Raw genomic sequence first — 16477 nt, forward strand, 5'->3', positions numbered from 1 at the left:
CGCTCACCGAAGTCGAATATTATGCTCGGCTGCGAACGCGAGCGCAAAGTATCCACACATATGCAACGCTCATCCATATTCATGTTGATTTCCATGCTGCTCGTCGTCCTCCTCTTCCTCGTCGTCGTGGTGCGTCGCGGTCGATTTTGTTTTGCGCTCAATAATGCCGTCCGACCGATGATGCATCATGGCTCGTTTATGCAACTCGTTAGCGATTTCCTCGTTCTTCCGGCGGTTCGTGAGCGAGAAGGGGGTAACGGCACGGTTGTGAAGGATGTATTAATCGTAGTTTATTTGACGCGTCGTGAGAAGCTTGCCGCGCCGATTTTCGTGGATTCCGCTCGAAAGTTCAGTTGACGATCGAATTACCGGGTAGAAAAAGAAACGTTACTCGTGTGTGTCTCAGACGCGTGTATCTTTCACCTGGTTTCTCGGTTCGATCGGCTTTCTATTAATCGTGCTAACAAATTTTTCTTTTTTTATTCGCTTAATTATACCGTAGACGATGGTCGGGCGATATGAGAAAGGTGGAAAAGTGAGATCGCGGTGGAGAAAAAAAAAACATTGATCGAGACATCCGGTTATCCTCCGCGAAGCCTCGGCGAAACGCGCGTGTTGTTTCCGCGAACGAGCACTATTCATCTCGTGTTTTGCGCCGTCGTTATGCTTTCGCCGCGCATTAAAGTTGCATTTAAAAGAACGCTCCCGGCACGTTCATTTATTCACGCTATTTATACAGGCAGCCTGGTTTCTCCTCTTTTAAAGATAGCGATCGGGCGAGATAGGGAGATAAAGATTATTGTTTTACGGTATACTTTCTGTCGGACGGGAGAAAACACGACGACACGAGAGAGAAGAAGAATCACAAAGCTGTCGAGCTTACCGGTCCTTGACTTTTAGAGATATGAAATCGATCACGTGGTATGATACGATCGGGAGCGGTTTACGAAATTACGGGAATTTACCCGTGGGAATCGTCGTTGGGGGTCGGCGAGGTGGAGGAAACAGGAAGAGGGCCGCGCGGAGTGAAAGGAGAGGCCAGATGAGAGGTTCCGGCAAAAACGGTAAACAAGCTTCTTTCGTTGCAACGGCGACTTGGATTTATGGGTCTCTCCGTTGTCCGGTCTATGGGCACGGCTTTGTACGACGACGACGACGGGACTGGGATTCCCTTCCTACCCATGCCAGCATATCCGTTCGTCGCTTTTTCCCTCCTCTCCCCTTCCTGTGTCGCTTTTCCGCGTCCTCGGGCGACCGACGAGCCGCCGTTTGTAAACCGCCGCGTACGAGCTTTCTTCAATTTCTCGCGCGCTTTGTCGTCCGCATCCTCCGCCGTCGGGCCGAGGAAGAAACGCGCAAGTATTATTACTCCTCTGCGAAGAACCTGCATTTTTCTCCCCTCTCCCCTCCTCCTCCCTTATCGCTTCCTCCTCCACTCGCTGCTCGCTCTCTCTCTAAAAGCGTTCGCCTCGAAAAGTAAAATTCTCGGCGCAGCATCCGGCGACTTTTGCCGGATAAATACTTATTTCTCGGTTATTGAATGAGCGGGAGTATCGATATCCGATACTTCCGCGATACAACCGCACGTTGCGCAATTTCCACCGACGTCGAGATTGCTAACGTCGCGCCACGTCGCGTTTATTCGCCGCCGCAATTATTCGCCGTCTGCGCGACGACGAAATAATTACTCGGGCAGTATATAACCATGGAAACACCATTATCCGCGAGAGTCGGCGCGTCTCTGTCTGTCGGATGCACGAGCGACGCACGCAGCGTGGTCTGCCCTCCTCCTTGCGCGCGATCCTCTTTCACCGAACTTCCGCGAAGATTGGAATAGTTCGGCGCCGTCGTTTAACTCCTCGCGAGTACCGGCGATATTGCTGTCGATACACCGTGTTTTCTCCCTCTCTTCTTCCCTCCATCTCTCTCTCTTTCACGCTCGCCTCGTTGCGCCGCATTCCCAGTCAAATCTACGTGACAGTCCACTCGCGCGAAGCCGTAGCATAGTTGCACGCCGTCCGGCGGAAGTACGGAGCCCGTCGTTATAACGTCACTGATTATATTTCGCCCGGCATACCTCGGCCCGCGAAACTTCAACGGCAGTTTGCTTATAATCGGGTTACTATGGTATCTAGTTGTTTTAATTGACCGTGTTCGTTGATACGTAATTAAAGAACGCGCTCGAGGAGGCCACCGACTTCGGCACCGATAGATTCGGCGACGGTGGTGGTTCTAAATTGAAGTTTCGAGGATGCTTCGCAGATTAATAGACGACGTGCATTCGCCACTCGAGAGAGAGAGAGAGAGGAAAAACCGGCTTCCCTATCGTGAACCAACAGACATCGCACGCGTTGCTTTCCCGCACGTGAAGAGCATCGCCGCGGGGGTTCTTCTCGAATTCTCTCGCAAATACGCACATCCGACTCACGAGCCGAACGCGCACCCGAAGGCATGAGAAAAAAAGAGATTTGTGAAAGAAAGAAAGGGAGGGGAGAGGTCGAACGAGCGGCTGTAAACCCGTCGTAAATCGCTCGGGAGCCTGCCGCCGGCTCAATTATCGGATCACCGAGGAAACAAAAAGTACACTCAGAAAGGGTTAACCCCGCGTAATGACCGCATTATCGAAATGGAACACTCGTGCGTCGAAGGGTTAATTGCCCTACCTCCCTCCCCCTTGGTTCGTCCGAACCGCCTCGGTCGTTTCTTCGTCTTCTCTTCCACGTTCTCTCTCTCTCTTTCTCTCAAATGCCGCTATATCACTCGCCGCGAACTAGCGTGCGAACTGATTATGGACTGGTTAGTCGTTGCACTCCTGCCGAGAGTGGACTTCCAGGCGCCTCACGCTATCGCCCGTCGCCCGTGGTAGACTCCACGGCGCCCTTTTTTCCGAGCCCCTTCACGCGCACACCCGCCGTCTACCTTTTCCCTTTTTTTCCTTTTGTTTTATCAGCTCCCCCTTCCTTTGCTCGCGCAATCGGGGGCGACAGACGCGCGCGTGCACATTGCGGGCGACTGCCACGCTCTATCATTTCGTCATTCGATTTCTTTCTCACGTTCGAGAGAGAAAGAGAGAGAGAAAGAAACCCCTTCACCGTCGGTCGGTCGGTCGGGTGGACGGACGGGGGTGGCGAGGAGACCTTTTCGGCTCGCGTCACGAGAAGCTCGGTCACGCACCCATCGCGGATCGATGGGCGCACAGTAGCTGAGAAACGTAATTCAACGCTCGAGCCTTGGTAATGGACGTTTTGTTGAATATTGTCTCAAATAAACACGCGTATACAGCGCACACTAGCGGTCGATTCCGTAGAGAAATATTCAGATATCGCGAGGAAAATGATAACAAATAGTAATCGGAAATAAAGATCTTTGTCGAGTACGGGACCCGAAGTCGAAATTTCGGTTTCTATTTTTGGACGCTCTTGAAGATAATTTGCGCCTACTTAGTCCGTAGATTAACAAAGAAATCTACTTTCGACGATACTATTGCTTGTTAACTTTTCTCTTGAACCTTCTCGATTCCACAGATTTAATTTGAACGCTACCTTAAACAGTCGTCTGTTTTAATAAAATCTAATCTAAATGATATTATTAGAATCGAAATTGTGCATCTATTTTGCTATCTTAACCAATGCCTGCATTGCAGAATGAAAGGTTCAATGTAGGGTCGAAACTTGGACTCGGGAAACGGTCGAGAGTGATAAATGCGGCAAATTACAATTTCAAGAGAACGTATCCGAAAGGTCGCGGACGGCACTCTCGCGATATCGCGGTGGAAACGACGACGGTAAAGAGAGAGAGAGAGATATATCTCATACTTCGACGGATAATTTCGGAGACGGTACGTGACGGTTTGCCGGCAATTCCGCCACGGCGATTCCTAATTCACGTCGTTCGCCGGCGATATTTTTGTGCATTCCATTCGCGGTGTTATTCCCGGCATGCCGCGACAGAAAAGAAGGATATATAAGGGACAGTCGGCCGCGCGAATCGAAAGCGCCCTTTCGTCGCGGAATCGTTGCGGATAAATTATTAACGTCGCGTGTCGGTATCTACCAGGTGGGCGACCGCCATCGATTCGGTCGTCCCGCTTTTTCTCCTCGCGTGCCGTTGGTGCGTATGCACACGCGGAGTCGTATCTAGATGTGCCGCCGCGCTCGTCGCTTTAATTTCCATTTCTGTCCCGCCGACATTGTTATTAACCCGCCCGCCGTACCCTCAATCTTCCGCTCGCGGCGCATTGCGATTCCGTCCGCGCGGCAAGAAAATAATTGCACCGAATGCTCCACGCGAATTGAACGATCGAACTGGCTGGTCGGCCGCGATCCCGCAAATAACACGTGGACGCGCAAAATTTCCCCGGGCCACTTTGCTTCCCCGCTAAATCGGCCGAAGGGTACCCGAGTGCGAATTTCTTCATACAAACTCGTGATTTCAGCCAATCGCAGGATCAATGAATAGCGGGAACTCGAACTATAAAATATCGTTCACGTTGAAAGGTCGACGTAACTGAAACGACGTAATCGTACATACGATACAGATGTTCTCCCAATTGTGCCAAAAGGTCGATGGATTTTTTTTTTTACGTGGTACTCGGGTATTTTTGAGCCAATATTTGTCGGACGCTTCAGCACGACCGGTTCGCGCGCATTATTGAACAGAGTAAATTTGCGGCGAGTCACTCGATCGATTGTGCCGCATCGAGATACGACCGGTTTATTCATATCGCGCGCGATCGTCCGTCCGCTAGGACGATTAAAAGCAATTTAGCTCGACTCTGTCGTCATATGATCGCGTGGAACGTAATCGGTTTCGGTCTTGAGTACGACGGGTACGACCCAGTTCAGTCCGCGCGCGTTTCGTTTGCATATGCGGTTTGCATACCTCGTCGAGTACAAAGAGTGCGCTTTACCGCCACGTCACGGCTTGGGAAACCGACTTGTTATCGCCACGTAAGCGCGCCACGGGAACCGTCGGAAAAAACGAGGATCTCGGCATTTTCGTTAAATAGTCGTGCGCATGTCCGCACACCAGAGAATCCAATATTTACTCTCGAAATTCCGCCGAGTGAAATCTCACTCTCAAAACGAGCGAGAATTCACTCGGAGCGACGATAGAAGGAAACGCCTCCACTCGGGATTACGGGAGTGAATGTTTGATTCGAGCTCAAAACGGATTCTTAATCTATACGAGTGATGAACGTTTCAATCAGTTAGAATTCACAGCGGAAAATTTATGTGAGTGCAAAGATACTCGAGTGACTCCGGCCGACGCTCGGCCTCCCGAGCGGAATTTCTCTCGAGGAAATTTCGAGGGTATACGGTAAAAAAATTGTTTTGTACTTGTGTTAAAGTTGTCGAGATTTTTGCAAAATAACACTTTTTTATAACACAATGTCGATTAACTATTATTAATTTTCTGCTGATTTTTTTTATATAACGTTTGCGTTACTTCTCAACATATTCACCTCGTGTTAAACGAACACAAGAACTAGCGTGTTAAATTTAACATTAAAACTCTTTTACTGTGCGCAGGATATTCTCGATACAAACGTAATTTCACGCGCGTTAACGCGTCTCGCGAGCTTACTCTTACCGAGTTTTTTTATGAAACGACCGTGGCTCTTCGAACGAGGTAAATATGTTTTCAACTAGATCACGTCACTCGGGGCGTAATAACAGCAACACCGCTGAGCGCGATGATATCGAGAACGAACGTGCCGTACTTACACGCCGCACGCACGCCACGGCAGGAATACGTCGCGCGGCTTTTTGCATTCCCCTGTAACTGCCTGTAACCTTATATTACGATGTTCCCATTGCCGGCTGCGGTTCCGTATGCAGCACGTGTAGTTGCGATTTCTATGCTAAACGCACGCTATCGCGATTTAGCCGGCAAATGATCGTCGACTGCCGTCGCGTTTTCGTTTTCTCCGCGGGATGTGATGGCTTCGCGATCTCTCGCGATTCTGCGCGCGCGGGACCAAGTTTATTCGGATCCGACTTGCGGCCGACGCGAGCTGTGTACGTGAGCTTGGTTGACCCTTGAGAGTAACACCCGCGATCTTCACGTTGAGTAATCGCCTGCATGACGAGAAAAGAAACATGCTGAAAATCGTAGCTTTTATACTTTTTTACTCTTTTATGAATCACTCGGTTTATTACGAATTTATTGCTTTTATAGACCGGTTGCCGCCAGCAAACCGGTCGTTTCATTGGATCAGGCTGATAATAGCGGTAGTCGCATGTAGACTCAACTTTTTTCGGGGTAATCGAGGAACATGAGTGCGGTGTAGCGTTTTGCGCAAAACATGGACGGGGTAAGCGAAAAAACGCGTACGCACCTCGTAGACCTTAATATGTTACTGTCAGGGTTGTTAACGAGGTTTATGGCCGCAGTATTGCGAGGATACGAGTATCGGCCGGCCGAACGCCATTGTGCGGTTAAGCTCCGCTGTTCTTTGATCAAACAGATTGATTATATAATTAATTATTCGCAATTCAATCGCGCCGCATTCCGTTAAGCATTCTGGACTGGTGAGCAGGTAAACGATGGTAATCGTGTCAATATAAATACGTAATCTCCATCGATTTCGGCGAAATTTAATTCCCCGCTCGCTATAAATGCGCGCGGGCAATGCGTAAACCACGCGCTCGAGAGAGGATCCGTGCGGATCGATCGTTGTTCAATTACACCTCGACCTCTCGGATAGCGACAATGAAATTTTAATCCAAGGATTGTGATATATATATACACGGTGGGGGAAAAACAATAAAGAAAACGAGTCGAGAAATGACTGAAAATCAAATGAGGTTGATAATAATATAATAACAGCTTTCCGGTCTGAGAAAAAATCAAAAGCTACAAAAATCACGTATAATCTGACGTAGGAATTGGAACTGTGGGACACAGTCGACGTTAAAAGCCGAACAGTGATTTGCGGCGTCCCAAGTTAATTTATTTCCGATGCGCTCGTCCGCGCGCGCCGACGTTTGACACTCGCTCTCTTTAATAAGCAGGAACGGCCGGTATTAAGAATTTAATCTTTCGCATGTCGGGAAAGGAATTAAGAGGTTAACGCCGGCCAGCGTTTACGCTCGTGGCCGCTCGGAAGACCCGTGCTAAATCTCTAATTGAGCAATGCATCTTGGCCGGCACTGGCGCGCCCAACGAAAGACGTGTACGTACGGTACGTACGGAAAGAATTATCGCGGCTAGCGGATAATTAATCGTTGCTTTTATTTTTAGAGCGTCCCGCGGAGACGCTGATTCGCTCGCGCGAATAGAAATAATTAAATTCTAATCCCGCTGGGGGGATTTTTTTTTAATCATTCGGTAGGAAGAGAGATTTTCCCGGCGGTGCTGGCTTTTATAGATCGACAATTAAACGCGGCAACTGCGCGTGTTTAATTACATATCAAGGCGGCGCAAATATTTCGCGTCTTCGCTCCTACACGATCGGACATGCAACGTGCGTGCGTGCGTGCGAGTGAGCGCGCTTCGAAATTTAATAGAGTGTTAATGCCCCCGTTCGTGCGTACTTGATATAATTTTCCGCCCGAGTCGACCGCCTTGCGGATCGTCCTGCGACGTATCGACCTGTCCTAACGGGACACCCTGTAGACGCATAAATCCGTATACATTAGCACGCGTTATGAAGCCGGATAGACCGTATGTGCGCCCGGCATAGTAATTCATTGTCCGTTAAATCGCCTCGTTCGCTTTAATGATCGCCGGCCCGGTATGGGAAAAGCATTTTACGAGCTGGCCGTATATATATTCCGTTTTATTGCACTTATCCGGCGTTTTTGTCAGGCCGGGGGAAGAGGGAGAAGAAGCCGCGAGACCACGCGACGAAAATCGGTAGCGTATGTTAATTTATATCGCGGCTTTACGATCCCGTAATTTCGGCGAGTGCAGTGGCGGTCTGCGACGCCCTGGATATTATAACGTTGCTCGGAATGATGACAAAAGCCGATTACGATCGTGTAAAACCGTTTCGTTGTTCGCGATCGCGGAACGAATTACGATGCGGTGACGGAAAACGCTGATGGGAGGAATTCTCCGTTTCTGTTTCAGGAATAATGAAGAGAGAAGCCGAGACCGGCGCTATGACAGGTTCCGGGGGTCCGACGAGCCCCCACAAGCGCTATCGACAGGGTGACGATGAGCTCCGTCTTCTCATACCGAGTAAGGTGAGTGCCGACGATCGATACGTCACCGCGGAAATGTGTTCGACCTGATGATACCGATGACTAACGAGCGTGTTGATTCATCGGGCCGGGTTGCCGTGAGCAACTTCCGGCGAGCGCATATCCATTTTTCCTTGACACTCATCGGAAAAATCGACGAGCTGGTTTAGCCGGGGACACGGATATCATTATTGATACTAGCGTACACACATTAAATCCCATGATACTCGATATTAAATTTGAAGAAGGAGAAAAAAGCGAAGAAGTATTAAGAATTTATTTCAATTCCGAGTGAAAATGTTCGCTCGACGATTCGGAGCGGAAAATTCGTTCCATATGACTAAAAAGTCACTGGAACTCGAGCTGTAACTCTACTTTTCAAATAGAATTTCACTCGGAGAAATTTCGTTTGGAGAAAGAATAACAGGAAAAGGATCGAGAGTTGATTACAATTTCGAGTGAAAATATTCATTCCGCGACTCCGAGTGGGAAATTCCTTTTTATACGAGCGACAAGTCACTTTGGGTTTCGGGAGATCCGCCGGCTGTCACTCTACTTTTCAAGTAAAGTTTCACTCGAGGAGATTTAGTAGGAAGTGCGACTCGATGAAGACAAATTTTCTCCGTCCGTTGTTGCGAAACGTCCCCTCGTCGTTCTTCGTTCGCGAAGCAACGTGGAATATCGTTCATTCACGTTTCCGCGTGAATTTTCTCTTTCTCTGTCGCGAATCCAAGACGCCCCCGTCCGTACGCGTTTCAGCACACAATGTGTCGCCGGGTGCTACCCACGTGCCGCCGCACTGGGTCACTGTATTTCCCAGTCACGCGGGTGTTGGCCGGCTGTTTTCGCACTGTTCACCACGGCGAGTGGAGGAGAGACGGTTAACGGCTTCCATATGCGCAATACGGGACCACCACACGTCCGTTCTGTCAGCCGGGGCTCTTCCGGTCATTGTCGCCCACGCTCGACGGACCGTTATCGGTTTCTCTCGGCTTGCTCGCTCGCTTTCTTTACCTCCTTACGGGAAATCCGTCGGGAATCTGTCGACAAATACGTCGGCACCGCGTGAAGTTTCAGCGAGGTGCTAACGAAAATCCCGTTATCTCGACACGGTCTTCGTTTTCTCTCTCTCTCTCTCTCTCTCTCTCATCGCCGAGCGAAGCGAGAAAGGTACCATTAGTTTCCATCCTCAGCCAAGCTGTATCGTTAGCTTCGGATGTTTCTTCGGGGCCGGGCGGATATTTTCTTGCGCCACACCGTTTCCTCCGCGGCGGTGCACAATAAGACGCAAGAGGTGAATATCGCGATTGCAGCGGCAGCCTGCTTTCGAAGGTACCGTCGGCGAGAAGTAATATCGCAGATCGAGGTCTATCTGTACCTCCTTTCGCCGGGTGGTGATTGATTGTAACATTGAGAATATCGAAGGGAACGGTGGAGGCACTCGCGCCGCTTCCTTTGTATCCGGCGTATATTTACCGAGGGAAAATCGTCGATTCTCGTCGCGAAAACTCGTCGAATTTCCGAATTAATCGCCCGCCGACTTCTTCTCGTCCGCAATTCCCTCGCCACGGAATATCGAAACTCCCTCTCTGAGAGTCGTCGACTGCGTTCCGATATTCACTAAAAATCTATAGTACGCGTGACGTGAACTATGCTTTCGCTCGTCGTCGTCGTTTTCCTTCTCTTTCTTTTTCGTGTATGCGGCGCATCACAAGCGTTACAGCCTACGTACATTCAATTTCCCGTTGAATATTGACTAAAAGTCATGACAATATCGATTTTTCGCATTTAGAGGATGAATATCTCGGAATGCAGCTTCAGTCTCGTGGATTTCGCGTTCCTCGCGTCGCGATTATGAATTCGAGCTGTTCCCCGAGTTTCGAAGAAACGCCACGTCTTAGCGCGCACCCTCCGTTAGTCCTTCCTCGCGCCGGGTTGTGCCGATTGTTCCAGCGATTTACAGTCGCCTTCGCTGCCGCCGTAACTCGTAATCCGCCGGCGCGGACGTTAATAAGCTTAATTGAATTAAACGCCGGATCGTCGCGTGGGAGCGCGCAGATAAGCACATCGTCATCGCCCGTCGATACGCGAGCGATACGTTCGAAAAAAGCAAACGCACCGTGAAACGAGAGCCCCGTGATTAAGTTCGCTCTCGCGCTTATTATTATCAAGGCGAGGGGCTCGCGAATTCGCCGAGGGTGCGCGCTACTCCCCGAAGTCGACGCGCGCGTGACATCATTACGAACGGCCCTGGCACGATCCCGCCTGCTAATTTCGTAATGGACAACAACAACGGCGTGTGGTGCCCACGTCGAGGTGGTGCGATTTAATCGGCGCCGCGAGGACGCCTTATTGCGATCCAGGTGGTCGAGCACGAACGCCTCGTCGCGCTCGATCGCGGCTCGAATCTCCCGCTACGTAATCGACGATATCATCGCGTGCCGTCGTTGGTGGCGGTGTGTCAGGGACGATCGCGTCGGGGATAGCAGCTCGCTCGGGATTACGTCTCGTGCAATTTTTGGAAAAATCTGTCGAGTGTTTGTATGCACGCGTGTCGTCGTCGTCGGCGAAGCACGGAGGTGGAAAAAATCTCTCTCGAAAATAATGTTCTTACGCATCGGCTCGCTATTTTGAGGTATTTGAATGAATACTTGACGAATAACGCATAGTAGGAGCGTCTTGTGATAAAAATGAATGTACTTTATTCGTCTGATTTGAGGAAAAAACCTTAAATCGTAGATAGACTTCTATTCTGTTAATTTAATGTCTGTTTAACCAATATACATCTCGTGTATTATAAATATAGTCTTACTTTATGTGCGACATAATTATTTTTAATTACTTTCCAGTTCTTAATGAAAATTCTATTACAGTGCTTATAAATAATACCTAAAATTTCAAGTTTTTGTTCGACTGCAGTCATATAACTAGTAGATATTATTTAATACATATGATGTTACTCACTAATTATTATTGTAGTAAGAAATTATAACATCATTTTGTTGTGCACGCGCGCGAGTGATTGCGACAGTCGTAAGCATAAATTAATATAATTAGTTGTTACATTTCTATGTTGGATCTCTTAACGTTACTCTCCGTACGAACTGAAAATCTCCAGAGGAAACGCAAGAAATGAGAAATTCCAAAGTTATCCAATTTTTTTCCGCAGCTTCATGTATAGCGGCACCACTGTGCGCGTCGCTCGGAGTTCACGATGCAAGAGTTTCGACTCGTTCCGCGTGTTAGTCCGTGGTAAACCAGAAGTTCTGGATAATCTTGACTATCCTCGAGGTCTCGAGCGTGTCGAAAGAGTCAAAATGTTTCGAAAGTCTCGGGAGGCCGGCCATTGTTGCAATACGATCTACATACGTATTCGTACATGCCTCACGTACAACTGTGAGTGCGTAGGACTTAAAGCGAAGAAGATTGCTAAAGCTTAGCGAGAACCTCGGTGTTTTCAGGAACAAGGTTCGGTTTCGGGCGGCACACCGGAGCGATCTCGGCCGGAAACTTTCGGGACTCGGAGATTCGAACGGCCGTCGCACGATCTTCGACGCGCCCTCGCCGGTCTTGCGATTTTCTCTCGCGGGAAAGACGGAGGGTGAGAGGAGCACGCTCGACTATAATGAAAATGACCGCATAGCCGCATTCCTGCGTCGCTGCATAATGTACCGTTGCTGGCGCGCATCGAAGCGCGTCCCTGACGCGCCTCCTCCTCTCTCGCCTAGGAGAGAAAGTGTTAATTGCCGGAGCTTATTTAATTAGCTGTCGGGACGTGATAAATAGTCCGTCGTTAGAGGGGCGCCGTGGTCTTGGATCGCCGCAACGTCGCGGATCTTGAAGAATTCAACGCCCCTCGTGCAAATCGCATTCCGCGCGCATTAAATCGTAACCGTCTCTCACGCGAACGATCGCGCTCGTTCTTCGCGACACATGCCGGAAGCACGCGGCCTGCGCGCGCGCGCGCTAAAATTAAAATCCGGGCTAACTGACTTGCTAAGCGTCGACGGCAAAAAGGATTTTTTATCGCGCGAACATCGCAGGCGGCTCCTGGAGAAAGCGGTATGCGCGTTGTGTGTGTTACCGCACTCTCGTGACGGCAGGAGAATGGAATTTCCGTATTTCGTCCTCGGGCCGCGACACGCCTCGGGTTATTTCACTTGCAGATTTTTCATTTAATAAATATTTGCCGACACGCGTGCTCGGCGTAATGTCGCGAAGATCGAGGAGATACACCGAGAATGCGTGAGATAGCGCGCCATCTATCTCACGGAGATTGTTCAGGTGCGAAATATTTGTAGGCATCGCTCACGCGCGCTCCTCCTCTCTTTTCGATTCCTCCGATCGTTGCGGAGATACTTGTATCTGGATATAATTGCGTCGTCGCTCTCCGTCCATTTAACGCCGTTTTACTCCTTTCTGTTACAGGTAGCTGGTTCGATAATCGGCAAGGGTGGTCAGAACATCACGAAACTCAGGAGTCAGGTAAGCTTTTGGGCTTCGGCTCGTTTCATAGTTTCGTTCGTAGTTTCGCTCCTTTCTTTGTCCGTTCTCTCTCTCTCTCTCTCTCTCTCGTAAAGCTCCTTTCACGGGGAGGGAACATGAGAGAGAATGAGATACAGAAGGACGGCGGTAGGATCGCACAAATAATTCAGCGGGGAGATCGTAAAAACTGTCTGAGAAGTGTGCTCTTCGAGATACGCTCCTCCTCGCGCGTGATTACCATCTTTATGCTCTACGGCGCGACGACGTGTTTTTACGGTCTCCCGGCTACGTGTGTGTGTCTCACTTTCTAATTATGTCGGATTTTCAGTTGATTGAGTCATTTTTTTCTTTGGTTCACCAGTCCCCCAGGGGCGACTCGCGGTATCGACCAGTGAGTCGATGTGTGACCTTTCGTTTCACGTGTACTTTTTCTCGCGCACCGTCTACGGAATCGATGATGCGCGAGCGCCTGTACAACGTAATTAATTAACCTGTCGGCCCTACTCGAGTCTTGGAACTCTTTTTCCTCCGATTCGAAAGTAATTTGTCATTATCGTTATAGAGATAATTACGCGGATTTATCATACCGCGACAATTTCATTACACTCATGCTATCGTATTAGCCGCGTTTATGTTTTACGGTCACGAGTGAGAAAAAGTAAACGCGAAGGTCTCGCGCATAATTCTCTGCAAAGAGCAAAGCAGCGGCGGCGTGAAAAGGCGGCTTTGTCGCGGGAATTTGTTTCGCCTGGCGCTCGCGTTTCGTTCTCCAAAGACACCCCCCATCCGTACGCGAGCCTCATTATGCATTTGGTTCCTGAAATGCGGGGGAGGAGGGGGGCTCTCCCTCGTCTTTCGCCCGTATATCACACGTCGTACGCTCTACGTATCAATATTTCATGAGACATTCGTTATTTCTCAGTTACAAGGATAGCTAGCGGCCAGTCCTCGATCTTATTTTCGCGTCATATTTTAAGGGCGACACGCGAAAGTTGCATGTTTTACGATCGATGGCGGGGGAGCTCGTCCTTCTCGCCGCCGACGAGAGAGGATTTCATCCTCTCTCGCGGTGGGCTCGGCGCGTGATCGATACATCATGCTCCAGTTTTCCGCTACGTTAACGTCGCGTCATCAGATCACGCTAAATGATCATGACCATGATCTCCCGATCGTGTTTGAAAGAAGCGCGGCTGGGATTCGTTGGAATGAGTACGACGAATGTGCGGTGCATCTGGAAGTCCACGAGTTAGAACGTCAGCGTTATATCTGTGATGACTCATAGTCAATTCAGCCAGTCGGTCGAGCGACGCAACGCCGGCGGTCGGAGTCATCGCAACTCCACGGATCGCTGCTGAAGCCGGCGGATACCGAGGAGCGGGATCGTCGAATTTCGCGTGACGAGAGCGCCTTCATTTCCGCGAGAGCCTCGCGGAGTTCCTTTCTATCCGGTCGCCTCTTTTTCTTTTTCTCCCGCGAACGAGCAAGGCGTATGCTTCGCTGCAAATCCACGTGCGTTACTTTTCCACGCATCAACGTCTCCAAATGACACAATTTGGCTGAAATTCTTCTTTTTACGCCGATTTAACTTACGTCATTGAAAACGCTTGATCGTTCAAACGTTAAGTCATCTGTTAACACATTCAATCGTATTAAATGACGCGACTTAAAACGGCAAGGCGCGTGTAAGAAGAGTTTCAGCTAAAGGATTTCCAGTGTTCACGTGGAAACAATGGGAACGTGTGTATTTTACTCGCGAATTTTCACACGAAACTCTCTCTCTCGAAGCGTAAAATGGCGTAAAATGGCGAGTTACGCGCGCGCCGAGTCAGTGAGTTTTCGCAACCGGTATCCGCCGACCTCGCGACGATGCGGAGCGTCGCTCGTCCCGTAAACGTAATCCGATAACAACGCATCGATAAGGCATCTCCGCTCGCCCCGATGGGAAGTGGGCAGGGTTCTAGAAGGAGCACCGTAACCCCGTGTCTTTGGCGAGTTGACAAGTTCTGCCGCGATCAATTCCACGGACGTTACTTACGTTATCGTCCTCCAAGTCACGGGCTTACGGGGAGGCTCAACTGGGCGAGAGGTCCGCAGTTCCAGCCGTGTCGCACTGCCATCGGGCTGAACTGCTAAAGTGCACTCAGGGGGACAGACAGAGGGGGGTGTCGCGTTAATGGCATAAATTTCGCTCTTTAATCGTGCGGTTGTGACATCGTCGCAAATTACCCGGACACTTTGTGACACCTCCGCCAGCAGCGGCGGCCGGGCACGTCCGGGTTCAGTGGTCCATCGAAGCGTCTCGCGCATGCACGTTCGGATGCACTGGCTTTTTTTACTACGGCCGAAGTACGTGCCGACGTGCTGCGGGAAACACCTTCTCTCCGTCTCCCGATAGGCCACGTTTTCGTGCGAGTTTTTCCGTACCGTGTAAACGAGGAGGAGCGCGGGGAAACCGAGATTCCGCGTCTGAGGGCGGGCGCACTCGGATACGGCACTTTCGGCACTGATGATCGGCGAAAAGAGAGCCCCCTTTCTTTATTACGTCCGCCAAGCTGCGCGAATACACGCAGTGAAACGTTGCGCACGCCTATGAATTCAAATCGACGCGTTATTAATTCGCCTACTCGGTATGTCACTCGATTAAGATAATTTATGCGATTTGCTGGGAAGAGTGCATCGATGTAATTATCGGATATTAATAATGGATGTAATTAATAATCGGTGGGCTCGATGAATTTTTAACCAGCCGAGGAGACACGCGTTCGACACGCTCGTTGCGGCAACACGTCACGCTGAAACTCTCTTCGGTCTTGCGTCTCTATTTGATCATCCGGCGCCCCGCCACCGACTATTGTTCCCAGAGAGTGCCGTATCCGAGGAGAATCTCTCGGCGATTCGTTTCTAGTTTGCGTTGCCCTCCCGGCGGCTTTCCACGGGGGGGACTCTCTCTCCGAACCCGACGGGGAATCTCTCGTCGCACTCTGGAGGAGTTTGCGCGGACACTTGCGGCGAATCTGCACGGGCGACGGAGTGCGTGATGACTTTGCGCGCGTGCGAAAAAAATATTGGTAAGTCGCGCTTATATCGGGAATGAGTGTCCACTCGCGCTGCTGGTCGTGAAAAAATCGCCAGCCGGTTGATACGGGTTGTAAACAGAACGTGAACTGTAATAATCTACACATCGACGCGAGAGAGAGCGAGAGAGAGAGAGAGAGATTTTGTCCGTTCAAGGACAAACGTAGTTGAAACGTATCGCGCCGGTAACACGGTCGCGTGTTCGCGAAGAGCGCACCGGAAAATGGAACTTTCGCTACGTTACAGCGATTCGTTTCGCTACTTTGTACTCCGCAGCACGGGGAAGAGAGGCGAGAAGGTTATTTCCATTCGCGAAGCTATCGCACATCCATCGCGTGTTCTTTCCGCTTTTTCGCGAAAGTTTCGTTACTTATGTCGATGGACGGGAACGGTTATCAGTTACGAGCCGGGAGTTCACCACCACCAACATCACCACCACCACCCGCAAGTTACACCGGACGCTTTAATAGACCTCTTCGTTTAAAGATTAAAAACTTGCTTGATTAACGGCGTTTAGCGCACTTCGTTAGCAATTGAAATATTCCTCGGGTCGCCGTGGAGGCAGAGTGACGTCAGTTAACTGCCGTGCCGGGAGAGAGAGAGAACTATTCGAGTGCGCCTTCAGAATTCTTAATAGCTCGGGGAAGGTGGAGAGCCCGACAGTCGTGTGCCCGACCCGCGGCCTTTGCCGCTGGATGATACAAGTACTACGTCTGTCGACTAAGCAC

The 16477-nt window shown here is 50.0% G+C and overlaps 1 protein-coding gene across 1 annotated transcript in view; it reads left to right on the top strand.

The window, feature by feature from the left end:
• The window catches only part of LOC106750113 (heterogeneous nuclear ribonucleoprotein K), a 102134-nt gene that overhangs the window by 40264 nt on the left and 45393 nt on the right, over window positions 1–16477 (top strand). The window contains exons 4-5 of the mRNA XM_014630214.1: window positions 8077–8192; window positions 12618–12674. Coding sequence (XP_014485700.1) covers window positions 8082–8192; window positions 12618–12674 — 168 coding nt within the window. The 5' untranslated portion in view covers window positions 8077–8081. The remainder of the gene's footprint in view (window positions 1–8076; window positions 8193–12617; window positions 12675–16477) is intronic.

The sequence above is a fragment of the Dinoponera quadriceps genome, unplaced genomic scaffold (assembly GCF_001313825.1).
Source record: "Dinoponera quadriceps isolate SergipeBrazil2010 unplaced genomic scaffold, ASM131382v1 scaffold4585, whole genome shotgun sequence".
In the NCBI taxonomy this organism is placed as follows: Eukaryota; Metazoa; Arthropoda; class Insecta; order Hymenoptera; family Formicidae; genus Dinoponera; species Dinoponera quadriceps.